This window comes from Sparassis crispa (assembly GCF_003851025.1).
Source record: "Sparassis crispa DNA, contig_000000F, whole genome shotgun sequence".
Taxonomy (NCBI): Eukaryota; Fungi; Basidiomycota; class Agaricomycetes; order Polyporales; family Sparassidaceae; genus Sparassis; species Sparassis crispa.
Window position 1 is genome coordinate 2,471,902 of NW_020939747.1, and position 26,079 is coordinate 2,497,980.

Below are 26,079 nucleotides of genomic sequence, written 5' to 3' on the forward strand. Positions count from 1 at the left end.
ACGTGGTTGTCCACCCTGCCGCCTGCGATCAAGTACTGAACAACAACAATGCATTGAGTATTAGCAATAATCATAATACGTGTATACTGCATACAAGAAAAACACCAACGAATCTCTACTCATGATCATAGAAGCCTACACAGGTTCCATCTTCATCTGTGTGCCACGGGTGAACGTCGCCTGTTCCTGCTGCTGCTGCGCCATTTGCCGCTCCTGCACCACAGCCAGTCTCTGGACCTCCGCGTTTATATCCTCGCCATACTCCTCCCAGAAATCGCGCCATCCTTCAGCGGTTCGAGTCGGATGCTGTGCAACCGTGTGAATGAGTATGAAAGAGATGGAACAAAGCGCCACGCCTACCAGCCTGCCCAACTCGATCCACACCTCGTTGTCCGTCCTGTTATCTGCACCACCGAGGGCAAAGAAGTCGCAGATGACTTTGAAGTCTCTGGTCGCTGAAGGCGCAGGGGGTGGTGCAGGTTGAGCCGTACGTGGTCCAGGTGCTTGAGAGCCAGATGGATACGTTCCATTGTATATAGCAGATTCAGGTGGCGGAGAAGTAGTTTCGCTCTGACGCTTCCGGAATGCGATCCATGCCTTCTTCTTGAAAGTGTCGATTTCATCTCGCCTTTTATTCAGATGAGATATCCAGGAACCTTTGGGATGCGAAGGTATCTATCAGCGGTCTCCATCAGTAAAGATGATGAAGTAAAATCATCTGGTCACATACTTTCTCTGACATCTTCCGGGCCATAGCATCCCACGACATGTCAGGATCTCTCTCCAAGAGAATGGGAATGTACGCCGTCACATACGCTCGCTCTTCAGGCGTGAAGATGTTCTTACCCTCCGATAACTTGACCACTGTTGTAGGGGGGGGAGGAGAGGGTCTGGAGGTATCCAACGGGAGACTGGCATTGCGCGCCTTCTCCTTCCTTTTCCGCTTGCTTCGTTCCTCAGAGTCAACATCGTGTTCATCTTCCGTGTTATTTTTCTCCGTCTTCGGAGACTTCCGAATACGCGACTTAGCCGACGGGCTGTCCGTTGCAGATGGTCGTCCACGTTTTCGTTTGACAACCACGTTGTCGAACGAGTACGCCCCTTCATCCAGCAGTGCTTCTTCCTCAACGCAGTCGCGTACAAAGCTCGCCTGTACAGCGGGGTTTCCAGCATTGACAGTAGCTTGGAGCAGGTCGCGAAAGTTCTTGGAATTTGGGGTGAGCACTATGTAGTCTGCTTGAGTGATCTCAGAAATGACTTTTCCACCGTGTTTCTATAACTACATGCGTCAGGTCTATACAGAACCAATGGAACATAAGACGTTTACCTTTATAGCACCCACAATATCTATCCTATTTCTGATATCAACCTGTACAACGAATAGCATTGATTTTCCTGATTTGTGTTTGAAAATTTCGCCCGCAGGTCGAGGGGCTCCGGATACACTGCGTCGAGAAGGTGTAGGGGAAGGGCTGTATGAGGACATCTCGCCTTGAAGACTATCACGTCGATGATGGTTCAGAGGCCGTTCATGGGATGAAGCGTGACCCTTGCCCTTGAAGCGGGAGGCAGATGACGAAGGTGAGTTTATTGAGCTAAATGATACTTGTTTCTTCGAAGAGGAAGGTAACGTTTGAGGTGGAGACGTGGACGCAGTCAGACGGTCTTCTAGAGATGATTGGGGCAACAGAGGCGTGGAAGGCACAGACAAGTTGGCAGGTGCAGGACTCATTGCAACGGAGTTCTCAAGAGGAGCTGGCTGAGACGTGTTCGGGAATGATGGGAGAACTGAACCTGGCTGGGCGAAGTTGGTTGTCATTGATTGTGCGGGAAACACTCCCATCTGCATTTGGTTCTGAGGCTGTTGAGGATAAGCAGTATACTGAGCAGGGTTATACACATGGTGTCTGAAGACATCGCGGATAGTGTCAATCAAAGGAATCGGCAGTACAACGGCAGCAGTTTCCTGAGCCATAGGGCCGACCGTAATGTCCGAAATTTCCACTACAGACCCGTGCGAGAGATGCGGAAGCTGAGGCTGAGGCTGAGGCTGAGGCTGAGGCTGTGGAGGAAATGATGTACTGTTGAAACTAATGTCACGTTGGGATAAGGATGGAGGATTCAGGAGGACGCTGTTTTGACTCTGCTGGTCAAGTACCATTGGGACATCCTCTCTGGATTGATCGGGGATAACGCCATCTGGTGGTGTCTGTCGAGGGGTCGGCAGAGGACTTCTTGGTCGGGTTAGTGAAAATTTTACCTGGAAGAGGAGGGACAACTGACTGCTCGACATCCTTGACCGCAGGATCTGAACCACCTTGCACTCGTAGGCCACCCCAATCTTCATCCACTAATAGTGGTCTTCCATTGTCTTCTGATCGACGTATCCATGCCGAGTCCAACACGACCTTTCCTGGATCCGAGCCCCAATCCGCCACGAACTTTGTTCCTGCCTCAGTGACTGGATTGACCAATATGATCTGTGCTTCCGCGGGCCCATGGCTTATCACAGCACCCGCATTCTTCAGTTCAAATGTTAGTTGTGGGTGGCTGCTCAAAGATGGAAGGAACGCAACTCGTAATTTCCTGATGAGTTTGGGACGCTGCAGGACGCTTGAGGCCTCCACAAAGACACGGAGAGGCTGCCCGAACTTGTCCACGAATAGCTGTACGCGTTGAGACATACGATACGTGACGTTGTTATTCTTCAGAATGCCATGCGCGATTGTGTATGTCGAAGTGTGTAGTCCTTGATCAGTCGCAAAGTCGCGCACAAAGACAGGCCACTCATCACGTGCATTTGGGCGCTTACATCAGAGAGCAGAAGAGAGCAGAAGAAGCGGAGATTGTACATATACGTCGTTGAACAGTTATATTGTAAAAAGCATCAGACAGCATTGAATTAGTGAGCTTACTTATTCGTATATAATAAACGTTTCACGAAGCACCACCAAGCATCATTCTCACTAACACCCGCCGTAGCTTAAACAGCCTCAACGCAACGCAGACATTCTTTACGTGTTAAAACGTTAAGCATGGCAGTCGTCTAGGGTGGTTTGCTTTCCAGCCCCGTTCTGCGATGCCGCTTCCTGTCGAATACCGAATAGCGCCACAAGTTCTGCAATGAACACAATATCTTCAGAAACAAATGTGTAAGCGAGCGCCGAATGCAGACCGACCTTGTAATCTAGCTTCCTTCTTCTGGCGCTGACTTTCTCTACTCTTGATACCGGAGAAGGCCTATACCCGGTACAATCGTCAATCATCATTTCATGGAAATGTTAACCTGCATACTTCTTTGATCATGACCTGCTTCTTCTCTTGAATATCAATAACCTACGACATAACAAGGTCAGTTGCTGGCATAAGAATAGGCACCACTGCTGACCGTGGACTCCACGGTGTTCTCAGCAATGAGCTGATAGACATGCACCGGTTTCGTCTGTCCTATGCTATGGTAGGAGTCAGTTAACAACAGCACGGTCATCACATGGTATACTCACCGATTGCACCTGTCGATGGCCTGAGATTCGATTCCTTCCTATCAAGAAGTCAGTACCTCTTCAGTCCTAACCTCAGCTGTAACATTACCTGCCACCAGCTAAAGCAGAATTAATGTCAGTAATTAGCAGAAACCCTTGTAAAGTACGTACGGATCCATTCTATTGGAATTGGGATGAGTAACTCATCAGATTATAAACGGTTCATACACTCACAGATACACATTGTTGGCCACCGTCAAGTTCAAACCCAAGGCACCCGCCTTGAGAGAGATGAGCATGACCTTCGGATTCACACCGTCAAAGCTGGAACCGTTGAAGGTGGTGGTCGACACGATGTTACTAATCCTCGCCCTCTTCCCCTTCCCCTTCCCCTGTCTGTTCTTCTTGGGAGCGTCGTCGTCGTCATCATCGTCAATGAAATCGCTATCATTTCCATCAACAAAGTCAGCATCATTGTCGTCATCACGGAATGCTGCATGGTCTTCAGCATAGCTGACACGACTAGACCGGGTCCGTGGGCGAGTTGACTGCGATTGTGGTTGGGAGCAACTCGCTTGCGTAGATGATAACATCCCCACAGAGCTGGAATATCCGTCTAGAGGAACCGAAAAGCGCGCAATAGTCTCCTGACGTCGCCTTGCAGACATCTTCCCGTCGAAGCGGACGTACGAAATGCTGCGAATCAAAGTAAACATTCATAGAGATAGGCACGAGACACAGAGACTCACCCCTCTTTCTCAAGAGTTTCAGCGATCTTGAAAACAATGTGAGGCTGCTGGAACTCACAGAAAAGAACGAAGCCTTACCTTATCCAAAAAAGACGTGAACTGTGAGAATACTAGTGATTTTTCCGTGGAAGGTGTGAGCTTCAACAGGTCCACCAACTGCTCTATCTTCGCAGAAGAACCGGACCGCAGACTGTCGTTATCATCCTCATCATCATCTTGCCGGACAGGTGCCTGAGTGAGGTCAGACGGGGGTAGAGGCTCTGTTAAGCCACCCATTCCCAATGGACGCCGATCCTACAGGTTTATCCTTCAGAACAGCAATTTGAATGCTACGCATGAAACAACGCACCATCGGGCACTTTGGATCGCGTGCAATGACCTCCGTGATGCTACAACGGCAGGTTGGAGAGATGACCAAACGAATCTGGAAGATACGCACCAAGCTAGACAGAACATATGACCACAGTTTGTGATCCTTGGCTCGGCCAAGATGCCAAAGCAAATGGGACATTCTTCGTTGTCCTCAATGCCTTGCGCAAGAACATCTTGCAGACGTGCTTTCTCCTCAGGAGTGACATTGACAGCCTCCATAGGAACGTCTTCATCTTGATCAGCAGCGCGCAATTGTTCTAGATAGTTCGCAGGAATGAGGCCGGGGTGTAATGCCAGTTGACGCATACGCGTCAGCATACTGAGTACGTTGGATTGCACCTGCATCACAGAGGCTCAACACTAGTGCGACAAGGAAAGAAGCTTGAGCACGCACAGCAGCTGAATGTATCCCTCCATGACGTTCGACTAGGTTGTTGAAACGTTCCTTGGACAGTTGCTCCACTGCATCGTATAGCTCCTGAATTTGATGTGAGCAAGGATCAACTTCATGGAGCGTACGACACACCCTAGCTTCTCTCGTGAGAGCGACAGGTACGAGAGTTATATCCACCTGCGATGGGGAGTGACAGTACTATTGTGGAGTGCCAACAAATGTACTTACGGGAGGCAGAGGGATCAGAGTATTCCCCTCGCTATCTTGCATCTGGAGGAACACACATAACATCAGCTCGCAGATATCAGGGCAGAATTAGGAGACCAGCCTCTTTGGTACGGCGAATGCAGACGTGACTCATCAATCCCTGAACAATTACCAGTAAGAAGTTCACATCGTCACATAGATAAAACGAGACATACACGCAACAATTCAGCACCAGCAGGCTGACCATCCTTAAGCGGGCGCAGCACCATCCGCTTGAAGAAATCTTCATTGTCGAGAGGTCGGCAGATTTGCAGAAAGGTAAGGATGGAGCCAAGATCCTGTTAATAACATTTTAGAAATATACGCAGCCAGGCACCCGCTTGTGACATACCTTTGGTGAATTAATCTGTGATGAGGTCAGTCAACATGCACCTCTTAGAGATAAACATCACGCACAATAGGTGTACCGGTCAAGACCCAGCGTCGCTGAGCACTAAGAGCACAGACAGCTTTGGCCATCTTAGTGCGAGGATTACGGATATTATGACCTTCGTCGAGTATTACGCGCTACCAGAATCATAGATGCTACATCGAATCAAGCTAATCATTCTGATCATTCTGAGTGCATACCTTCCATTGAACGTCGAATAACGCCTTCTCCATCTTCTTCCGTTTCTTGGAAGGTTCCCCTCCGTTGGCGCCACTGAGATCGCCATGCTCCTTGGTAACTGTCTGGTAAGTCGTAATGACGACATCGTAAATTTTCAGTTGTGCTGCGGTCATTGAGCGGCTCGTCCCGTAGTACACGCAGGACGTAAGTACTCCGGGCTGTATATGATCTTCTATCTGCTTCTCCCAATTTGACATGACTGAGAGTGGGACCACTGCAAGTAAAGCTTACATGAGAAACGCTGCCGGACACCCCGCGATCGTTGCATATATGTCGTACCTATCAGGGTTGCCTTGGAATAGTCTATTGGGACATCGGCACTCGTGGCCAGGATGAGAGATAGCATTGTCAACGTCTTGCCCTGCAATACAAAAAGACCGTCGGTGTGTTAATGACAAACGTTGGTGGTTAAAAGCGTACTAGACCCATGCTGTCGGCGCATAGAGCACCCCTTCCAAGAAAAGGAGCAGCTTCTTGAGGCGTTTTGGTAGCAACTGCAGCACAAAGTCAATCACAAGACAAGGTGAGTCAGGCTGCACAAACTGTTGTAGTAATAATTCTGATAAGATTAAAGTTAATGAGATACCGCAGAACTTGTGCAGTGGCGTTACCTTGCTTCCGTTCTTCCTCAGTTGCCAGAATTGCACAGGCTTATCTGTTTCCTTCTTCGGGAGCACCGGGTACTCATGTTCAATACACCATTGCAGAGCCTGACTCTGTAAGGTATGTTAGAGACGAGGGATTCGGCGTGCTATAGCACACAAATAAACATACCTGATGCTTCAGCAAGTTGACTTTCAAATCGCCACTCTGAATGCCCGGTGGGCTCGGGTGCAACGGCAAGTTGAGCACGTCGTCGACCGAACAAAGAGTATCGAGTAAAGAGCTACGCCGGCCTTCGTCATCCACCTTCTCCAAATTGTTCAAGATCTGGCGCAACTCCGCCGCCTTCTGTAGCGCCTCCTGCTGTTTCCGCGTTGCCTCTTGTTGCGCGGCAACCTGCGAAGCCGTCATCCCGGCAGGACGACGTTGACTCGCATAATGTGAGGGTACTTGCGAATTTGAGGGGCCCGCGACAGGCTGCGAGTATGATGGAACGCGAACACTGCTGTTAGCAGGAGCGCCGGGGACCTTTCTCACTCCGTTAACCGGTTTGGAGAATCCCCCTTGCTGAGGGGTGGCCCATATGAGTTGCGGCTCAAGATGAGCTCGTTTGTCGGAAGGGCCATAGATTTTCAGAGTCCTAAGAATGGGTCAGGAAATGAGGCATAAAGGCAAAATCGAGACCGACATTGAAAGGGAATAACTAAAGCCGGTGACTAACCAACAATCAGCACGCTGATTTACCACCAACTGAACATATGTAATGTCTTACGATTTCCCTCATGCATGACACCTTCAACAGTGATTACGTTGCGGTCCATCAGAGGTGCCAACTTCGCGGCAATTTGTCGTGGGATATGTCCAACTTGTGTATTGCCTATGTTCTTCACTTGAATTGCATTCCTGAGCTTCGCGTGAGAGTAGCCCCATGAGTGAGACAGCAAGCATTACCTGTCGTACTTGTTGTGCGGCTCCCTAACAAGCCGGACCTCTTCTCCAGGGCCTACTAGCCCTGCGATGTATGTTGGGTCAGCATACATGGAGCCGTACGGAAGGCGTTTCAGACCGACCTTTGTAATACTGTACGCCGACAATGCTAGTCTTCATCATACAATACAACTCGTCCTTGGGTTCCTCTTCTACAACCTCTTCGTCATCTTCGATCTCAATCACTTCGGAGGATACTTGTTGAGAAATGCGGCGGTGGGACTGCGGGCCGGGCTCTTGTGACGAACTTGCCTGAGTCGGGGTCAGCGACGCGCCCGTAGCAGCCTCAAAGGCGGCCTTTCTCTTCTTCTGGCTGGGACCTGGTGTTTCAGGTGCATTAGGACTAGGAATAGTGTGCACATCGCCAGCAAGAGTCTTCGGCACTTTGGCACTTTCTGGAACGTCAGAAGGATCGACGCGACGCAGACCAACTGCTATCCGAACTTTAGACTGATCTGCGGACCTGTCATAAGGGGAATTACGCTTCAGTGGCATTCAAGATCGCGGGTGGGTGCTGACATGAGCTTGTTAAATCCTGGTACACGCTCTAACTTCACAGTCGCCAACCGTCCCAAAATTTCTGGAGTCACGCATCCCCTGAAAGACAACCCAAAACGATGTCAAAACATTGAAAAGATACAAGGTATTCAGCACGTACCAATGTCTCCACTGCACAGTCTCCCCGTACTCCCCGAACGTGGTTTCTCCATACCGCAGGGCTCCTAACTCGATGGGTGTACCTTTACACGGTGAAGGCCCATGGCAAGTTGCTCTGCTGCTTTTGCTATACTACATCACCCCAGAGATATATGAGTATCATAAACAAACGAATTTTTGGAAAGACCTACTTCAAAGATGTGCGACGTCGACATATATGTGGTCGCTTGATCAGAACTCAGAACTCGTCTTGGAGAAAGCGGCGGGTGGCTGTCGACGCGTCGCGTTACGTCACACAAAACTCGCACGTGGCCGCGCGTCTTTTCCTCGGCTTGCGAACAAGTTGCGATCACCAAATCTGCACGGACTGAGTACCTATGGCAGTATCTAGGGAAATGACTGTCATGTTGCCCTGGACACCAGTCGTATCATAAGCCTCGGTTCGTCTCGGTACCTCAAACGAAACACTACTTCAAATTTTAGAAGGGAACGAAACGTTCTTCATTGAGAAACCCAAAAATTCGAGACATTCTCACAAGATAAATTTACACCACAGTCGCATCCAAATAATGATCAGATCACAGAATGTTTGAGGCATATGCCTCTTACTCCCAAGTCGATGATAGGAGTATCAGGACATCAATGCATGACGCACACCGAGCACAGCAGAGCTGATTGCATTCTGAGTTTTTGCATTCCTGTAGCTGTACAAGTTGACCTGATGTGCGTAGTATGCTCGTCATAGATTTTGCATATCGCCATGGCATACAGAAGTGAGGAGGTAAGAAAACATGACAATGCAAGTGTATCAACAGCCAGAAAACAGTGTTTAACGGTAACTAAGGAAACGTGATTAGCTCCCAGCGTTGCAGAAGAAAAAACGCATTAGTACGTACGACTTCTGCCTGCGCGCACGGGCACCACCACCGCCGAATTTCTTGGGCTCCATTCTCCTCGGGTCCGCAATCAGTAGTGTTCTGTCGTACGCAACCAGCTTCTTCTTCAGCTCCATCGCGCTGTACGCGTCGACGTACTTCGCATAGTACGCAACGAGCGCCTTTGCGATCGCCTGGCGGATGGCGTACACTTGCGAAGTGTGTCCACCACCTTTCACGCGTACGCGAATATCGATGACGCCGAACGACTCCTCACCAGCAACGAGGATTGGCTCGTAGACCTTAAGGCGCAGGAGCTCAGGCTGGAGGAGGCTAATGGGCGAGCCGTTTATGTGGATGAGTCCCCGTCCCTCCTTCGCGTGCGCCACCGCAGTAGCAGTCTAGCTCATACACAGTGAATAAGACCACATACCCAATACAGCTAATAATGTACCTTCTTTTTGCCGAATGTCTGGACGGCCTTCACTGACGCCATTATGTGGAGAGAGGAGATCGAGGCCTACGATGGGCTATACGATATAGGTTTCAGCACAAATCCGGAGCAGGGTTCAGTCGAAGAGTAAAAATGCACGACAGCAACAGCCAAAAGATGCAAGGGATGCCACAACGAGTTAGGCGTCATCCAGGGCAAACAGGTCGGATCCATCTCTTTCCACCGCGTTTTTGACGCGAAGATTGTTGCAACCACACAGTATAGTCCTCCCAGAGCACGAAAGATGGTTCGGAATCATAAACTCACCCTCCGGAGGTCTTCTGTAAATTGAGTCGTCGATGTGCGGGCGGTTGACTCTGCTTAGCCCTGACACAGGAAATTCTCCCACGGGCACAAATTAGCGCCCGTGTCTGCTCCCGAGTCTCACCGTTTCCTCCAGCTCCTGTTGCCCATGTTGTCTGCGATCAGGAGGGCTCTGGGGCAGGTGGGTCAACACTCGTGTTCGTTTCACTAGTGCTGAAGTATACTGTCGTATAGTCTGCACCTTTCGCGGTGTCTCGTCGCTTGTCGACGCTGACAAGTGACCCGCTACTTGTCAATCCACTTGTCCAGCAACTTGAGCATGATGCGGTTCCCCCTTCACAAGCATTGAATCAGGTCTTTGCAGCCAATGCAGCAGGTCCTTCCCAAGGTGTGTGTGCATCACGGTCGGCCAGGATACATGGGACTTATGGATCTCAGCGTCACCATTTGCCGAACCGGTGTACCTGACGATGTCTTCACTAATACGCCCCAAGGCAGACGATCCGCCAGCGTCTGACAACGTCGTTGAACTGGATCCCTCTGTTTTCGCACATCCCATCCGCCGAGACATTCTCCATCTTTGCGTGGTGCACCACCTGGACTCTCTGCGACAGGGAACGGCCAGCACGAAGACACGCGGTGAGGTGCGTGGATCCGGTCGCAAAATCCGGCCACAAAAGCACAGCGGTAGGGCACGTCTTGGGGACGGCCAGAGCCCTATGCTTCGCGGAGGAGGAGTGGCGTTTGGCCCGAAGCCCCGGGACTTCGCTACAAAACTGAACAGGAAGGTCCTCCAGATGGGCATGCGCGTTGCGCTGAGTGCGCGGGTGAAGGAGAACTGTCTTGGTGTTGTGGAAAGCTTGGACTGGCCGGGTGCAAAGACTGGAGAGCTTGCTGAGAGGATCGATGAGCTCGGATGGAGAAAGGCGCTATTTGTGTCCGGTCTCAAGACAGTACCGGAAGGGTTGAAGAGGGCCAGCTGCAACATCTACAAGGTCGAGACTATCACAGCGGAGGATGTGAGAGTATATGATATGGTGAAATGGCCTAGGGTGATCCTCGACCTCGCAGCGGTGGAGTGGTTTGAGCAGACACTCAGGAAACCGTCTGTCCCCCCTCGTTCCTACGAATTGTAGCGTCCTTGACATTCAATTACATACAATGTTTATCACGCTAGAGCGCTTGGCCTGGGGGAAAGAGCTATAGAGGACTCAAGCTCGAGATTAGAAGTACTCGTTCAAGTTGCTGTTGAGAACGCGTTCACGTGATAGAACGCGACTGCGCGCGGCCACTCTGCAGAACCCCCGACGAACCCCAGCAAGACTTCACCCTCTCCCAGTCGTACTTAACCATGGCATCACACTCTCAGGCCTCGCAGAACCAAGAAGAAGAAGAGGATGTCCAGGTCTCGGGTCCCCTCCTCGTGCAGAAGCTCCAGGAGTCCGGCATCACCGCTCAGGACGTCAAGAAACTCGCAGAATCTGGACTCCACACAGTAGAAGCTGTTGCATATACGCCAAAGAAAGCTCTCATGCAGATTAAGGGTATATCCGAACAGAAAGCAGACAAGATAATTGCAGAGGGTGCGTTCTCAATTCCTCCACCATACACCCTGATACTCAAGTGATCGGCATAGCCCACAAGATTATACCGCTTGGATTCCAAAGCGCTACAGAAGTCCATGCGCGTCGCTCTGAGCTCGTACACATCACCACTGGATCCAAGAATCTTGATGCACTTCTTGGGGGCGGCGTCGAAACTGGCTCCATCACCGAGCTCTTTGGCGAGTTCCGAACCGGAAAGTCGCAGATATGCCATACTCTCGCGGTGACGTGCCAGTTACCTGTAGATATGGGTGGCGGAGAGGGAAAGTGCCTTTATATCGACACAGAGGGTACCTTCCGCCCGGTGCGGTTACTCGCGGTTGCGGAGAGGTTGGGGTTGAATGGGGAGGAAGTCCTGGACAACGTCGCGTACGCGAGGGCATACAACGCGGATCATCAGTACCAGCTCCTCGCGTCGGCAAGTGCACTCATGTCAGAATCGAGGTGGGCATGCGTCCAGCATACCTCATTGTGTGCGCGCGTCTCTGACATGGCCCGGGCAGATTTTGCCTGTTGGTCGTGGATTCGTGCACAGCTCTCTACCGATCGGACTTTAGCGGGCGCGGTGAACTTTCAGCGCGTCAGACACACCTGGGAAAGTTCCTACGCACCTTGCAACGGCTAGCCGATGAGGTACGAAGCTTGCCCTCAATGCAATGGCGTGCTGTACTAATTCATACCCCAAAGTTTGGCATTGCCGTTGTCATGACCAACCAGGTGATGTCGAACCCGGATGCATCGGCTGGCCCGTACATGGCGAACGAGAAGAAACCGATCGGAGGAAACATCTTAGCTCATGCATCCACTACCCGGTAATGCGCCTTCCTCTCACACTGTCAGGCCCATCTCTGACGCGACTTCATCGCAATATAGCATACAATTGAAGAAGGGCCGTGGTGCTAACCGCCAGGCCAAAATATATGACTCGCCGTGCCTACCGGAGTCCGAGACTCAATTTGCTATCCTCCAGAGCGGTATCGGAGACCCAGAGGAAGACGCATGAGGGCCTTGGACTTCGTCGCCATCTCTGCGGTTCCCTTCCTTGTGAATGCCCAACTTCGAGTGTACGATTGTTGTGTTACACCAGATCACATAAGCCAGATCATGTCACTCCGCACGCACAGCATCGCTAAAGTACAGATTCGTATTGTCAGAGCGGGGTGATTAGTGTCTATACAAGGGATGTAGTTTCTGCAATAATACGATGTCCAGTTGAATGGGGGATACAATAAGTAATATGAATGCCGTCAGGCTTCCAGGTGCCGCAGTAGAATGCAGGCTTTTTCTGAAGCACGAGTGCAGAAAGCCACAAGAAACCAACCACCATGCGCAGATGTGGAGATTGGGGGTGAAAGAGAGCGCTACGCCAGCAGGCGCGTGAGGATGTTGGGCTTAGTCTGGCTGATGAGCTCCCGCAGCTTATTGACATCGGTAGGACTGACGTCTGCGATATCTGCCATGAGGTACGCAATGTCGCCCTTCGAGTCCGAGTACTGCTTCTCAACATTGTACGGCGACAGCACCTCGTTGACCTGCCGGAGCACACCGGGGATGTTGTTATGCACATGGCATACACGAACGTGGGTGCCCTGCTCGGCAGTAATGGCGCGTAGGTCCACCTCGGGGAAGTTGACCGACCCCACCGTCGAGCCATAGTTGAGGTAGCGACCTAAGGCAGAGGAGACCTCCTCGCCAATCATGCGCTGCGCCTCCTCCGTGGAGCCGCCGATATGTGGTGTCAGGATCACATTGGGGATTGAGCGGAGTGTGCTCGCCCACGAGTTGAGCTGGTCATCAAACGGAGAACCGTTCGAACCCGGCTCCGCGGGGTAAACATCGAGCGCCGCACCCGCGAGATGCCCGCTCTCGAGCGCCGAGATGAGCGCGGGTATGTCGACAACCCGTCCGCGCGAGTTATTAATGATATATGCGCCCTTCTTCATCTGGACAAGCTGCTCGGTGGAAATCATGTTCGTCGTCTCGGGAAGCTCGGGAACGTGTAGGGTGACAAAGTCAGAGTCGTTGAGCAGAGCAGTGAGGGTGTCAAGCTGGCGTGCTGAGCCCAAAGGCATGATGTTGAGGACGTCATAGAAAACGACGCGCATACCGAAAGCCTCGGCGAGGACGGAGAGCTGCGAGCCAATGTGTCCGTACCCGATGATACCGAGGGTCTTGCCACGAACTTCCCAACAACCCTTGGACTGTTTGTTCCAAAGACCCTCGCGCAACTCCCAGGCACGCTGAAAGTACTGACGTGAGAGCGCAATGATCTCGGACATCACAAGCTCGGCGACAGAGCGCGAGTTGGAGAACGGAGAGTTGAAGACGGGAATCCCAGCCTTTGCAGAGGTCAAGAGATCGACTTGGTTCGTACCGATGCAGAAGCACCCAACTACCAGAAGCTAACAGTGCCAGCTCAGCGGGAACTCTGAATTGCTAAGAGAAACCCCATGCTCACCTTCGAGGCTGCCTTGATGACACGCTCTGTAATTTTGGTTTTGCTACGAATGCCTATGGCATGGTAGGAGCCGATTTTTTGCAGCAATTCGTCCTCCGACATCGCCTTGGTGAAGTGATCGACATGGAAACCCTGAGCACGGAAAGCCTTGACGGCTTCCTGGCTGATATTTTCGAGGAGAAGGAGCCTCAGATCCTCGTTCTCGATGGGATGCAAGACCCTTGGGGCTCGAATAGCAGGCAAACCTATCGAGTCACGGCGTAATCGCTCGTGAATGGTGGAGGTCGGGGGAGACATGGAGACGGAGGCAGAGACGACGTTGAAGTTAGTGCGTGAAGCGGGGATATTTATTGCAGCGGTCATCTTGAATGTCGTTGAAATAGTAAGGCGTCTAGGGAAGGACCGGGGTGTGAATCAGTTCAGCGAGGAGTTCGCGAAAGTCAGGCGAAGCGAAGGTCTTCCTTCAAATTCAATTGACTCGCCATCTTGCGAAAAGATCAGATCAGGCGCCTGGGCCGATTAGATTCTGGATCAAACACTTACCATCATCATGACTCGGCCAGTAGTTTCTACTCTCCATCATGGGTCTCTACCTCCTCGACTACGGCGCAGGAAACGTCCGCAGCTTAGCGAACACGCTCAAAAAACTAGGCCATGAGTTTAAATGGATATCGTCCCTCGAGGATTTTGATAAAGCCACCGTCAGTTTCCCGTCAGTTCTACCAACGAAGTTACCTACTATTTCAAACTGTTTAGAGTCTCATATTCCCCGGAGTGGGGGCTTTTGGCAGCGCCATAGATGGTCTAATTTGCAGAGGCTTTCTCGAGCCCCTCCGCCTGTACATCAAGTCTGGCAGACCTTATTTTGGAATATGCATCGGCATGCAGGTGTTGTTCCAATCGTCCACGGAATCCCCCTCTTCCTCAGGCTTAGGAATAATACCAAGCGTCATTGAGGAGTTTGATAACTCGGATAAGGCGGTGCCCCACATCGGCTGGAATTCTGCTGAATTTCTCGACCCGGACAGGATCCACGAGGGCATGGACGAAACGTCCTACTACTACTTTGTGCACTCATATCGTGCCAAATACGACTGGAAGAATGTAGAGGCCGCGAAATGGGCTCATACAACCACGCAGTACGGCCAAGAGGTCTTCTACGCCACCGTGCGAAAGGGCAATGTCTTCGGCGCACAGTTCCACCCCGAGAAGTCTGGGGTTGCGGGCCTGAGGATCCTGGACGCGTGGTTACGGGAACAAGAATCATTCCGAATGTTTGCGCCTCCCACGTCGCCCATTCCTCGTCCCCCCAGAGCCAGGGATGGCTTCACGAAGCGCATCATCGCTTGCATGGATGTTCGGTCGAACGATGATGGGGACCTCGTTGTAACGAAGGGCGACCAGTATGATGTCCGGGAGAAAGCTCCCACGGCCGCAGACGGCACCGATTCGCTCCGCACGCGCACTGCTGGTGCCGTGCGTAACCTCGGCAAACCTGTCGCCCTCGCCGCGCGCTACTACGCTGCAGGTGCGGACGAGTTGTGTCTCATGAATATTACGTCATTCCGCCACTCGCCCTTACTCGACCAGCCCATGCTCGTCGTCGTGCGTGCTGCCGCAGAGGAGGTCTTCGTGCCACTTACCATCGGCGGTGGCATCAAGGACACGGTGGACCCGGATGGGACGAAACGGTCTGCGCTCGAAGTGGCCGGTGAATATTTCCGCGCAGGCGCAGACAAGGTCAGCATCGCCACGGAGGCGGTGTTCGCCGTGGAGAAGATGCGCGAGCGTGCTCGCGACGGGGGCATCGGAGAGGGAGACGGTACAAGCGCGATCGAGACCATTGCGCATGCCTATGGGCGGCAGGCGGTCGTGGTCTCCATTGACCCCAGGAGGGTTTACGTCGATGCCGATTACGACGGTCCACACAAGGACGAGCTTCTTCTGGGCAAGCCAGATGGCTCGGAAAACGAGCGCGGTAAGGCGTGGTGGTACCAGTGCACCGTCCGAGGCGGACGGGAGGACCGGCCTCTCTCAGTGGTCCAGCTTGCCAAAGGCGTGGAGAAGCTAGGCGCTGGGGAAATCGTTCTCAACAGCATCGACCGCGACGGGACAGGTCTTGGCTTCGATACCGATCTCATCACGCTCGTCAGGAAGAATGTGAAAATACCCGTGGTAGCGAGCAGCGGTGCTGGTGGGGAGAAACATTTCGTGGAGGTGTTTACATGGACTAAGGCTGAGGCCGCTCTAGCTGCCGGTATATTCCATCGCGAGGAGGTGACCATCGGGGAGGTCAAGGAAGCGTTGTCCGCAGCTCACATCAATGTCAGGAAGTAGAATAACTCAACACATAGTGTACCCGATGCTACAATTTCGAGTAATTTATTTACGCTAGACACAATCGCACATACATACATTGGGAACCTGGACAAAGGTACCATACATCGACTACAAGGGAATTGATGTATCAGAATGGGCAGATAGATAGCGGAGAGAACGTGCAGACGGTATCGAAAAGGACAGTTTAACAGAGAAACGGACGTCTCAGTGTGAAAAAGTACAAAGTCACCAAACGCGAAGAAGTTCGATACAGGATATCAAAGTCTGGTAGCGGATGCGAGATCTACGCGGGCTTGAGATGAAGGCCACGAAAATCTTTAGCAAGATGACGGGGCATATGTTCTACCATTTCAAAAGAAGGTAGGTTTCGGACTCATGTCACCGTGAAAATGATCACTTTGCGTTACCTCTCACTACTCCCTTCACCTTCTTCAACAGGCTCGTCTTCCTGCCGAGCCCAGCACCGCCAGGAGATCCTGCAGCACCGCCGACGGAGTTGTCGAAATACCCAGCTACATTATCCCCCGGTGAAAGATCGTTGTCCTTCATGCCAGGGGGTGCAGGGAGGGATTTCTCCTTGTTAAGAGGCACAGGATCCACGTAGACGTATGAGCCAACGTCTTCCGACCCAACGGCTTCTTCCCTCCTAGCATTTGTACCACGGCCAAATCGCCCTAGGAACGAGTTCTGAGAGCGATGAGTCGGACGCGCATTGTACGCCGGATGAGTGACAGCAGAATCTTCCATGGACGAAGTCGGGGAAATCTCATGCTCATTCGGTGGGACATCGTCAGGGCCAACAGGAACATTGGGACTGTCGCGCATTTTGCGAATGCGGCGCATGATAGACCTCGTGCGCTTGGGGGTCCCAGGCGAAGGAGGACCAGCTGAGGGAGAAGGGGGAGAACCGCTATCGCCGCTTTCATTGTCAGCCACGAAAATGGGTTGGGGAGGAGGGATCGAACGCTTGGTCTGCTGGCGACGGTTGGACGGTACCTGACCATCGTCCAAATATTCGCGATAAACATCGCGGGCAGCACGCCCGTCCTTCGTCCGTCGCAAGTTGCTATTAGCAGTCGCAACGCCGCGAGGAGAAGAGGCGCCTCGGAGTTCGCTGATCCCGCGAGTGGTGGCTCCGCCCCCGGCAGAGAAGTCCTCAAAAGGCTCCGGCTCATGCGTACCCCATGCCTCGGCGATAGCGTCGTGCTTCTTCTTTGGTGCTTGATAGGGGACGTACACCGCAGCTGACGGGTACGGCGAATCATGGCCCAAGCCTGGAGCAACATCGTGGGCGTTGGCAAGCGCCTCCTTATCGGCGTCGTGTACACCACTCCATGCCAGCATGGGTGCTCTAGTACGGTGACGATTGCGCGAGGGTGCACATGCATCAAATGGCCCGTCATGGTGGAACACTGCAATCGAGCCATGATCAACCGATTGCCAAAGGATGGCACGGAATAAGAGGACGTACTGGGGCCGACGCCGGAAAAATCTAGTCTATCGATAACATCGGCATGCGAGGAACCTTTCTTGCCTGCACGAGCACGAGTATTAGTCTTTGATTTCTCCACTGTGTTGGCTGCACGGAGCACAGAGTCTTGAGACAACGAGCGCCGCGAAACGGGTGCGGTGGGAGGTCGTGAACCAGAAGGACTGTTTACGAGGGAACGACAGAAGGCATAAGGCAATGCGAATGGTCAGTGCCGACGTTTAAGAAGCGACAGGAGGACTTACGGGGGAAGTTCAGTCTGGCTTCTCCCTATCTTGGTCCGAGGGTTCTGGTCATTCGAGCGTAACTGAACGGTATCTCGGACTGCTTCAGCTACGTTCTCGCGATTCATTGCGGGGGATGGGTATGATCGCTTGGTGGGGGCGGGTCTGGTGGTGACCTTTGAAGGAACAGGTGGTGGACGGTTGGTGACCTGTTGAGCAGGGGCGTTTCTAGAGAGAGTTGGGATACCGTATGCGGAATAGGAGTGAGAGGTGGGATCGGAAAATGGATCAGATGCTGTTCTATGCCGACGAGGCTTTGAGACCTGCATGGTAGTGCCAAGAGGACCTGGAATCGTTAGAGCAACATGATTGGGTTATATCAACAAGAGGTCAGGAGGTAAGACGATCGGCAAATACCTCAGGCAGGTTTAGGGCTGTAGCAAGACTTCGGGGGGTGGGTATAATGGCTGTCTGAAGGTCGTAGACGATGCAGACAGTAGTGGCAGTGATGGATGGCAGTAAGAAAGGAATGGCGAGCGGATAGGAGGGGACGGGAACTGTATAGCCGTCGCTGCCTGTCCACAGGGGCCAGCTCAAGCCAGCTCCATCCAACCACTCCCACTTTGTCAGCCTGCCATATCCGGTAATCCCTCGGTCCGCCCCTCGAACCCAAACTGCTTCCGAGGATCATCATCTGTCTCCTGTTGTTCTCCATCTCATTTATCTTGTCGCTATCTGTGCGTCTCTGTGGCTCGCTCGGAAAAGTTTATGATTGCTCATGATATAGCACACTCTTCATGCTGTGTCCAATATGACATGCTGAGAGACCCTCGCAGCAAATTACAACGGATGCAAACACATCAGGCTCCACTACTCGATCCGTTGGGGATGCCAGGATCACTTCGGAACTCGCACGCATCCGAAGTGCTCCTAAGGGAAGGACTGCCAAATTTGCTTCGCGGCCTCAACCACCAGCTCGAGTTTCTTTCGCTCCTCCTGTATGAAAGTACGTATTATTGTCGTAATATAACTCGTGACCAGTAACACGAACCTCTTCGGAGATGGGGTTACCTTCGAACACAGAAGCAAAACCGCATTGCGGACTGAGGCACAGTCTGCAAGACATCAGGTCGTGCTTTGTGGTAGACATGTCAACTCACTGGTTCATCGCGTCGCTCTTCGGCCGCTTAGGATCTCCCTGTGATATGATCTCAGCAGCTTCCTCCACGCGAACTCTCAAGTTCGCAATGCTCTCGAGCTATTGGTGTAGGGTTCAGGGCTTAGCTGATTAGTACGATGGAGCAAATGAATGCTTACAGTGCCCCTCTTCGTGGTGATCAACCCCAGTACAGCAGTTTTGTTTGGCGGAAGGTAACGCAAGGGCATGAGGTCACCAGAGCGATCATCGTCAAATTCTAGCTGCGCCCTTCATTAGTAGTAGATTATGTGAATTGGCCTTAGTTATGCCATACATAGAAACAGTCCACGTCCATCCTTTTGAAGAGCGTTTCAGAGATACGTGCATAACCTCCTGCCGTGTAATGCATTCCCTACACGAAAAGTGTTCAGTAACCAAATCTGTGTTCACGATATGATGTACAGACCTTGAAATTTCCCCTGCACATGTGGACTCCCATAGTGAGATCGGCTGGACGACTTTTGGTGATGTCATTGAAAACATCGATGTACATGCGAAGCAACGCCTCGTGATCCACGCCGGCTTGTTCCATGCCGGTAATCATGGAGTCTGAGCAAAAGAAGCAGAACGTTGGATCATCGAACTGAACGTTGCGACAACCGAGTGAGTACAGTTCTTTAATTTCTTCGCGATACGCTTGAATGAGATCAGCGAAGTACTGCGCTTCATCGTGGAGTACAAATAAGTGGACTGTAAGCTATGCAGGGAGCAGTGATCATACCATCGTTCGTATACACGGACTTGTCATACGTGTGATCAGATCCGTGACGGAGATGCATCCAGGTTGGCCCACAAATGGTCACTTTGATGTGTTCGACCTCCAGGAAAACAATCAACATCTCTTTCGTCAGCTGTTACAATGGTGGGATTACCTCCGAAGAGACCAAACTTTTCAAGTACTTGAAGTCATCAGTGTGAACACCCTCGGTCCTCTTGATCTTGCCCTTCACAAGGCTGGTTTACGTCGATTGACATCCAACCACCTAGAAGTACTTACATTGCAGTATATCGAGGAATACTCCGTCAGTCCCATGGCATGAAAGATGCCCACGTAAGGAATATATGACTGCAAAGAAGTTGTTCACGTTGCCATTAGGATCTAGAGATGCAGGTGTCACCTTGAAAGTGGTAAGCGAGCCTGGATATGTGGGTGGGTTCACGGTTAGTAGCTTCAGCGTGCACCCTCAAGCATTCAACGCACAGTTGGGAACAATCTCCATGCCGCCGAGCTTCTCAAACATGCCCTGGTAGAATGCAGCTCTAACCAATATGCGTGAACATCATACCACGCCACAATCTTAGCTCCTCCGCTCACCTCCTCATTTCGCCATCCGTGATCGTCTTCATGCCTGCCTCTCGCTGCAGCTTCACGATTGCAGGAATACTTTCATCTTCGACAGCCTTGAGCTCTTCTGCAGAACATGCCCCGGTCTCAAACTCGAACCGTTTTGCGACAAGTTTAGCCGGTCGGAGGAGAGAACCAATATGCTCAGCGCGGAATGGAGGATTCAGACGAGTAGACATGGTCAAAACAGGATCGATGTGAGTGATTCCTGGGCACTGTTCGGTCACCGGTCACCGGTCAGCTATAAGACCTTGCGCCCTTTTCAACCGATGTATGGTGTATCCCTACCGTAAGGTGCCTGCGCCACGCCTAGAATGAGAATGAGCATGTTCTATTGTGTCAGTTATCCCGCGGTGTGTGATTTGTGACGTAATAAGAAGAGATAGGGTCTCGGGCGCCATGCATGCACCACTAGCTCATAATGGAAAGCCGCACATACCGGGGAAGGTGGTCAAAAGCAGGAGGCTTGCCCATGCCAGACACTGACGTACATGATTCATACTGATGGACAGCTTTGAGACGTGAAAAAGCCCTATCCAGATGGAGAAAAGATAAGTGTGGTCCTGCATAGATTGCGAAGGTACCGGTTTCCCACCAAGTAGGCGAGGGGTTCGATGCTTCAGAAGCTGCAAACGAGACACGTCTCGGTCAGGAAGTCACGGAGCTGGCTGGGCACATGGGCGTTCCAGTAGACGCACTAAGTGTAGTTTCTTAGAAGTCCACGCTAATGTCATTCATCTAGGGAATTCGAAAAGTTAAAAAGGTGCTGAGAGTACGATGTCCTCCCGACTCCCAAAGTTGAAGGCGACTAGCCGACTATCTGGACGTCGATGAGCACGGTGCGCCACAACATACGCCAATCGGCCAACAGGCTCGTTACGACCCTATGTAGCGCCGCAAGTTAGATACAGGAAAGTGGCAGTTGACGAGCTCGAACAGTATGCTTACTCGAATTGTGCTTCCTCGTTTAGTCGCGCAGAATTGCACTCGGAGCTCGTCAACGAGCGCTGACCTGATGCTGAAGGATAGATACATGCCTAAGTAGCTAAACCCAGGATATAACGCGGATTCACGATCCCAGCAGAACGACAAGCGTGTTCATGACATTCTCATATCACGCGAAGGCACTAAATTGAGTGGAACAGATTTATACACATAACACTCGGTTACGCTAGAACACCACCATGGAGCGTGCGCGCGAGGCTCAGATGAATTCTATGAAAGTCTTGTTTCAAACGAATGCGTGGACGAGATGGAAGCGGAGCTGGTGTATTTCCATCTCAGAAGGTTCTCCAGGCCAGAGAATCCATGCGCCGATTCAAGGGCCCGCGAATTGCCGACACAGCAAACTGAATTTCGGTGTGTCGCCAGCACTCCGTCAAGACAACCCCCCTCAAGGTGAGTATGCTCATAATATTGCTGAATGCCATTGCAGATGGTTCCGCATCCTACGTTTATACTGTCGATCCTGTTATTTTGAGCCGAAGGAGTCGGGAAAGTGCTGGATCGGCGGTGAAAACCCAGGATGTAGTGGCATACTGCCTGTCACGAATTTCGCACACGATTTATGCTAACAACCTGCTGCATTTTCAGACTAAGACATGGGTTTTGCACACAACAACGGTGTGTTCAATCGCGGGAAGGCCATATTGAATCACACTGATTCGATTGAATTTGTGCAGTCCTTCATCAGAACCACTTCCGCAAGGACTGGCAGACCCGTGTCCGCACCTGGTTCGACCAGCCCGGACGCAAGCTCCGCCGTCGCCAGGCGCGCAAGGCTAAGGCTGCCTCGCTCGGTGTCCGCCCACTCACCCTCCTCCGCCCCGCCGTCCGTGCCCAAACTGTTCGTTACAACCGCAAAGTCCGCGAGGGACGAGGATTCACGCTGGCTGAGCTCAAGGAGGCTGGGATTGGTAAGAAGGAGGCGCGTGGTGTCGGCATTGTTGTTGACCACCGGAGGAGGAATTTGAGCGAGGAGGGCAAGGCTGTTAACGTTGAGCGCCTGAAGGTCTACAAGGAACGGTTGATCGTGTTCCCGCGCAATGCGAAAAAGCCAAAGAAGGGTGACTCCACGGTGCGTCTCATGTCTAGTGCTCTGACGAACGAAGCTGAATTGCGACCAGGGTGAGGCCCTCACTGCCGAGACAACACGGGTTAACCTCGCCCTCCCTGATTCCTTTGTGCACGAGGCACCCCGGCAGATCACCGAGGAGGAGCGTGAGTTCAAGGCCTACCGCACCCTCCGCACTGAGCGCGCGTTCGCTCGGCATGAGGGCCAGCGCAAGGTTCGGGAAGCCAAGGTTTGTATTTTTGTCGTCCTTGACGCGCATCCTCTGATTGCCCTCCATTGCAGAAGGCTGAGGAGGAGGCGAACAAGAAGAAGTAAACCTCTCACTACTTTCCGTCGCCTCTTGTCCTGCATTCATACCTATCGCACCTTCCATGTATTCAAAATCTGGTCATTGTTGCGTCGTCCCATGCCTTATGCAATTATGATGAGAACGCCTTTCGATGCCCGGCCGGTTGTTCTTGCAATTGTTCTTTGGTTACCACTTTGCGCTACGCTTGTGAGGATCTCTGTCTGTTTACCTTGCGTGATGAATATTGCCCAACAAGTATTTTTTATCGATGTGTACGACAAGCATGGCGATGGTATAATCAGCGTGAACAACTTCGTGATTGAATTACGGGCAGATCATAGCCTCCTTGATTTCCGCGTCCGCTACCATACCCACAATCTTCACCTGGTCTGCCACCTGCTTCAGGACTCCTCGCACGTCTCCGTTCCCCTCGACGAAACCGAATTCGGCAAATTCCATACCCTGCTCTTTCGCGAACTCCTTCACAAGCATGCTCGCCTGCAACAAGTTGTGACGGGGCAGGCGCGGGAACATGTGATGGGTCACCTGCAGATGGAGACCGCCGTGGATGAAAGCGAGGGACGGAGGACAAATCACGTCAACCGTAGTCCGGAGCTGCCGCGCGGCGAAAGACTCGGTGACACCCAAATCTGCGGTCGAGCGCGAAAAATGGGAGAGTACAATCTGGACGCCGTTTAACGAATTAGCGGATGCGAACTAGCAATTCGTGGAACACTAACCTGGACATGGACGGGGCTCGCCACCACATGGCTGATAAGAACGAATAACAACGCCCTGCCGACGGTCCCGCATCCCTTGACAACCGCGGAGTACCACGACGCGTATACTCCGAGGGAGATGATCTCGAGCCACCACCACCACCGGCCTCCTCTGAAGCGCTTGGGCTGGAAGGCAGTCTTGGCAAGGAAACTGTAGGAGTTGACATACAGATTGAAGCGAGCGAGACTCAGGACTATATGGAACAGCTTGTGTTGGATGGATATCAACACCTTGCTGAAGGAGTCGAAGTACATGACGCGCTTGTAATATGTAGAATACAACGAGTTCAGGAAGACTGGTGAGATGGCAAAGAAGGGTAGGTGCTGGATGTCGGGATCACTGAGGAAGGCATAACTCAGAACTGTTTAAACGCGAAGTGCAGACAGCAACACACTGAGATGGATGGTTCGTCATCACTGTAGAATGGTCACTTTATGACAACACTATTACGCGAAACCGAGATGGGACACTTACGATGATGTATGTTGTGGTTCTGCAAGGCAAAATATCAGAGAGGGGATACATGGGACGCCCGCTGAAGACTGACATCAACCCACCAACCGATACTCAGCCCACCGACGAGATCAGCGACAAATATGCCAATGATGCGGTCCAACGCCCAGTTCTGCGTGACACCAAGGTGTCCCAGATCGTGGGCGAAGAAGGTGAGTTGATGCCAGAGAAGACCAAGGCATATCGCACTGGGAACGATCCACCCTTTGGAATACGTGTAGGCCGAGAGTACACCGAGGAGGGTGTAACGGACGAATTCAGGACCGTATCCGGTCAACCACGGAGTCTTGTAGAGACCAGCATCTACGACGCGCTTATGGAGGGCCTTGTAAGCTTTGGAATGCTGGACCTGAAGCTTAGTGGATAGCGGCGTAGGCGGAGGTTGGAGAATAGACAGTGTAGGACTGCAAGGCGATATGCTGTCTTTTTCGACGAGCAAGATTTGCGACGCGGGTGATAATTCCGTATCTTCCAACGATTTAATTGCCCTTGCTTCATTATACCACTCCGCACCATCCTTGCCCAGCTTCCTCACCCAGCCGTTCATGATGGGTGGAACCAGAGGAAACCAGCCCTCTGGTCCGAGATCGACCGTGCCAACCGCGTAGCCTTGCATCTTCCCGAGAGTTTCGTCGGAATGGAACGCCTCAACTTCGTCTGTAGCATCCCGCCCGATAAAATGAAGAATTGCGAGCGTACCACCGGGGTGCGCGGTAAGCCATGAGGACGGGACGCGGATGACCTTACCGTGGAGAATAAAAATGGCTTCACCGGCGAGGATACGCGCGGCAATCTGGTCGCGAGTCCAAGTTGTGGTTGGAACTCCCATCTGTCGCAGGAGGTGGTGGTTCGAGGGAGGAATATTCACCGAACCATGAGACGACCCATCAATAAAGTACCACGAATTACTCAAACACCGTGACCATTGCTGACAGCCGCCCAACGCATATTTGAAATACCCACAAACTGCTCCGAGGAAGCGCAGACATCACTCATCAGCACTCATCCTGTGGTTTCTCCCACAAATATGTGTGGCTGCGGACGACCGTATCATACGATTTGGTGACACGACTGAGGCAATTTTTGACACAGCAGAGTTGATATTGCGCACGAATCGCGGCGTCGCGTTCTCGAGACGCGGACAAGTCACAAGACGCAGATGTCATTGCGGTTCAGTATCGTTCATACTCTGGAGAGACTACCCCAAGCATCCAATGGCCATGTGAGGTGTTAATCTAGCTAGGTGAGCCAAGATGTCTGCCGTAACTTACTCATTGTGTGTTTTCGACACACGACGAATTAAGATCATGCCCGTCGGTTCTCAGATGCAGGAGACGGTACCATCTTCTGCATCTCACCGTCAGCAAGACCATTGGTGGTCTTGCTTATAGTACTAGTCTGAGATTCTCTCTACGTCGCCTCACGCCTGCGGGTCACTCTTCCGGGATGATCGATGACTCCCGACGTCGATCGCGATGACGGCCCTCTCGTAAGAGTAATTTCTGCATGCTTTGTTGTCTGCCTCTTCTTCTCGATTATATCCATATCCTTTTCCTCCCGAGACTGTGTCTGAATTTCGCTATTTCTTCGGCCAAGTCTACCTCATTCTCTCACGGATCGACACAAGGCGGTGTCCAAATTTATTTATGCTGGAAACAGTATGCTCCAAGTTAAAGTCCGAGTTGCATTTTCAAACGCTTCCAAAATTCTACGCTGTATTGGCAGTACCTCCAGCGATGGTATGGAGGTCGCTTGGAGACATTGACGATACACTTATTATCTTCCTGTCTCTCCGTGGTACGCCGCCGACTGCCATTCGCTGCAGTAGCATGTGCAATGGAGTTCCGGGATAAGTACAGTACTGGCGGTCTCCGCTGGAAGCAACGCGAGTGGATGTCTTCACACGCTTGACGTAGACCTTGTTGAAATGTGTGTGCCTGACGTAATTAATCATGCCCTGAGATGCGGTCCAGTACTTATTACGCATCGTCTCCGACGAATCCTACTTGCGA

General features: G+C 51.9%; 11 protein-coding genes across 11 annotated transcripts; 4 read left to right on the forward strand and 7 right to left on the reverse strand.

Moving 5' to 3' along the window:
- Nucleotides 1-135: 135 nt before the first annotated feature.
- On the reverse strand, nucleotides 136-2,684 carry SCP_0108940 (hypothetical protein; the record flags this gene model as incomplete). Its single annotated transcript, XM_027753124.1, has 6 exons — nucleotides 136-306; nucleotides 361-675; nucleotides 731-1,273; nucleotides 1,328-2,234; nucleotides 2,284-2,522; nucleotides 2,577-2,684. 6 exons carry the CDS (start codon nucleotides 2,682-2,684, stop codon nucleotides 136-138), a joined length of 2,283 nt encoding a protein of 760 aa, XP_027608925.1.
- A 345-nt stretch (nucleotides 2,685-3,029) lies between these two features.
- SCP_0108950 (hypothetical protein) lies at nucleotides 3,030-8,336 on the reverse strand (the record flags this gene model as incomplete). Its single annotated transcript, XM_027753125.1, has 32 exons — nucleotides 3,030-3,118; nucleotides 3,180-3,240; nucleotides 3,295-3,336; nucleotides 3,389-3,452; nucleotides 3,504-3,541; nucleotides 3,592-3,601; nucleotides 3,654-3,662; nucleotides 3,717-4,178; nucleotides 4,232-4,257; nucleotides 4,310-4,525; nucleotides 4,581-4,620; nucleotides 4,671-4,942; nucleotides 4,998-5,081; nucleotides 5,130-5,174; nucleotides 5,226-5,267; nucleotides 5,326-5,364; nucleotides 5,420-5,542; nucleotides 5,596-5,610; nucleotides 5,661-5,771; nucleotides 5,835-6,088; nucleotides 6,154-6,235; nucleotides 6,295-6,368; nucleotides 6,418-6,433; nucleotides 6,486-6,590; nucleotides 6,649-7,117; nucleotides 7,166-7,193; nucleotides 7,250-7,380; nucleotides 7,429-7,489; nucleotides 7,548-7,927; nucleotides 7,984-8,061; nucleotides 8,123-8,253; nucleotides 8,313-8,336. 32 exons carry the CDS (start codon nucleotides 8,334-8,336, stop codon nucleotides 3,030-3,032), a joined length of 3,621 nt encoding a protein of 1,206 aa, XP_027608926.1.
- A 614-nt stretch (nucleotides 8,337-8,950) lies between these two features.
- On the reverse strand, nucleotides 8,951-9,492 carry SCP_0108960 (40S ribosomal protein S16-B; the record flags this gene model as incomplete). Its single annotated transcript, XM_027753126.1, has 3 exons — nucleotides 8,951-8,960; nucleotides 9,018-9,397; nucleotides 9,451-9,492. The coding sequence occupies 3 exons, from the start codon at nucleotides 9,490-9,492 to the stop codon at nucleotides 8,951-8,953; spliced, it is 432 nt and encodes a 143-aa protein (XP_027608927.1).
- A 409-nt stretch (nucleotides 9,493-9,901) lies between these two features.
- SCP_0108970 (54S ribosomal protein yml6, mitochondrial) lies at nucleotides 9,902-10,889 on the forward strand (the record flags this gene model as incomplete). Its single annotated transcript, XM_027753127.1, has 3 exons — nucleotides 9,902-9,934; nucleotides 9,988-10,141; nucleotides 10,192-10,889. 3 exons carry the CDS (start codon nucleotides 9,902-9,904, stop codon nucleotides 10,887-10,889), a joined length of 885 nt encoding a protein of 294 aa, XP_027608928.1.
- Nucleotides 10,890-11,104: 215 nt separating this feature from the next.
- Nucleotides 11,105-12,360, forward strand: SCP_0108980 (DNA repair protein; the record flags this gene model as incomplete). The annotated part of the gene is made up of 5 exons (XM_027753128.1): nucleotides 11,105-11,336; nucleotides 11,390-11,801; nucleotides 11,861-11,990; nucleotides 12,045-12,169; nucleotides 12,231-12,360. The coding sequence occupies 5 exons, from the start codon at nucleotides 11,105-11,107 to the stop codon at nucleotides 12,358-12,360; spliced, it is 1,029 nt and encodes a 342-aa protein (XP_027608929.1).
- Nucleotides 12,361-12,718: 358 nt separating this feature from the next.
- SCP_0108990 (D-3-phosphoglycerate dehydrogenase 2) lies at nucleotides 12,719-14,178 on the reverse strand (the record flags this gene model as incomplete). Its single annotated transcript, XM_027753129.1, has 2 exons — nucleotides 12,719-13,759; nucleotides 13,816-14,178. 2 exons carry the CDS (start codon nucleotides 14,176-14,178, stop codon nucleotides 12,719-12,721), a joined length of 1,404 nt encoding a protein of 467 aa, XP_027608930.1.
- A 218-nt stretch (nucleotides 14,179-14,396) lies between these two features.
- On the forward strand, nucleotides 14,397-16,152 carry SCP_0109000 (Imidazole glycerol phosphate synthase hisHF; the record flags this gene model as incomplete). The annotated part of the gene is made up of 2 exons (XM_027753130.1): nucleotides 14,397-14,516; nucleotides 14,572-16,152. 2 exons carry the CDS (start codon nucleotides 14,397-14,399, stop codon nucleotides 16,150-16,152), a joined length of 1,701 nt encoding a protein of 566 aa, XP_027608931.1.
- A 286-nt stretch (nucleotides 16,153-16,438) lies between these two features.
- On the reverse strand, nucleotides 16,439-18,197 carry SCP_0109010 (hypothetical protein; the record flags this gene model as incomplete). Its single annotated transcript, XM_027753131.1, has 4 exons — nucleotides 16,439-16,497; nucleotides 16,563-17,567; nucleotides 17,627-17,808; nucleotides 17,890-18,197. 4 exons carry the CDS (start codon nucleotides 18,195-18,197, stop codon nucleotides 16,439-16,441), a joined length of 1,554 nt encoding a protein of 517 aa, XP_027608932.1.
- Nucleotides 18,198-18,798: 601 nt separating this feature from the next.
- SCP_0109020 (UROD/MetE-like protein) lies at nucleotides 18,799-21,145 on the reverse strand (the record flags this gene model as incomplete). Its single annotated transcript, XM_027753132.1, has 16 exons — nucleotides 18,799-18,864; nucleotides 18,920-18,983; nucleotides 19,029-19,126; nucleotides 19,186-19,287; nucleotides 19,341-19,418; nucleotides 19,473-19,729; nucleotides 19,788-19,884; nucleotides 19,939-20,010; nucleotides 20,064-20,132; nucleotides 20,185-20,204; nucleotides 20,268-20,326; nucleotides 20,382-20,626; nucleotides 20,700-20,720; nucleotides 20,903-20,943; nucleotides 21,007-21,037; nucleotides 21,110-21,145. 16 exons carry the CDS (start codon nucleotides 21,143-21,145, stop codon nucleotides 18,799-18,801), a joined length of 1,356 nt encoding a protein of 451 aa, XP_027608933.1.
- Nucleotides 21,146-22,012: 867 nt separating this feature from the next.
- SCP_0109030 (60S ribosomal protein) lies at nucleotides 22,013-22,800 on the forward strand (the record flags this gene model as incomplete). Its single annotated transcript, XM_027753133.1, has 4 exons — nucleotides 22,013-22,034; nucleotides 22,094-22,488; nucleotides 22,538-22,714; nucleotides 22,768-22,800. 4 exons carry the CDS (start codon nucleotides 22,013-22,015, stop codon nucleotides 22,798-22,800), a joined length of 627 nt encoding a protein of 208 aa, XP_027608934.1.
- A 298-nt stretch (nucleotides 22,801-23,098) lies between these two features.
- On the reverse strand, nucleotides 23,099-24,896 carry SCP_0109040 (Delta 8-(E)-sphingolipid desaturase; the record flags this gene model as incomplete). Its single annotated transcript, XM_027753134.1, has 5 exons — nucleotides 23,099-23,458; nucleotides 23,515-23,893; nucleotides 23,949-23,970; nucleotides 24,029-24,047; nucleotides 24,102-24,896. The coding sequence occupies 5 exons, from the start codon at nucleotides 24,894-24,896 to the stop codon at nucleotides 23,099-23,101; spliced, it is 1,575 nt and encodes a 524-aa protein (XP_027608935.1).
- Nucleotides 24,897-26,079: the final 1,183 nt, after the last annotated feature.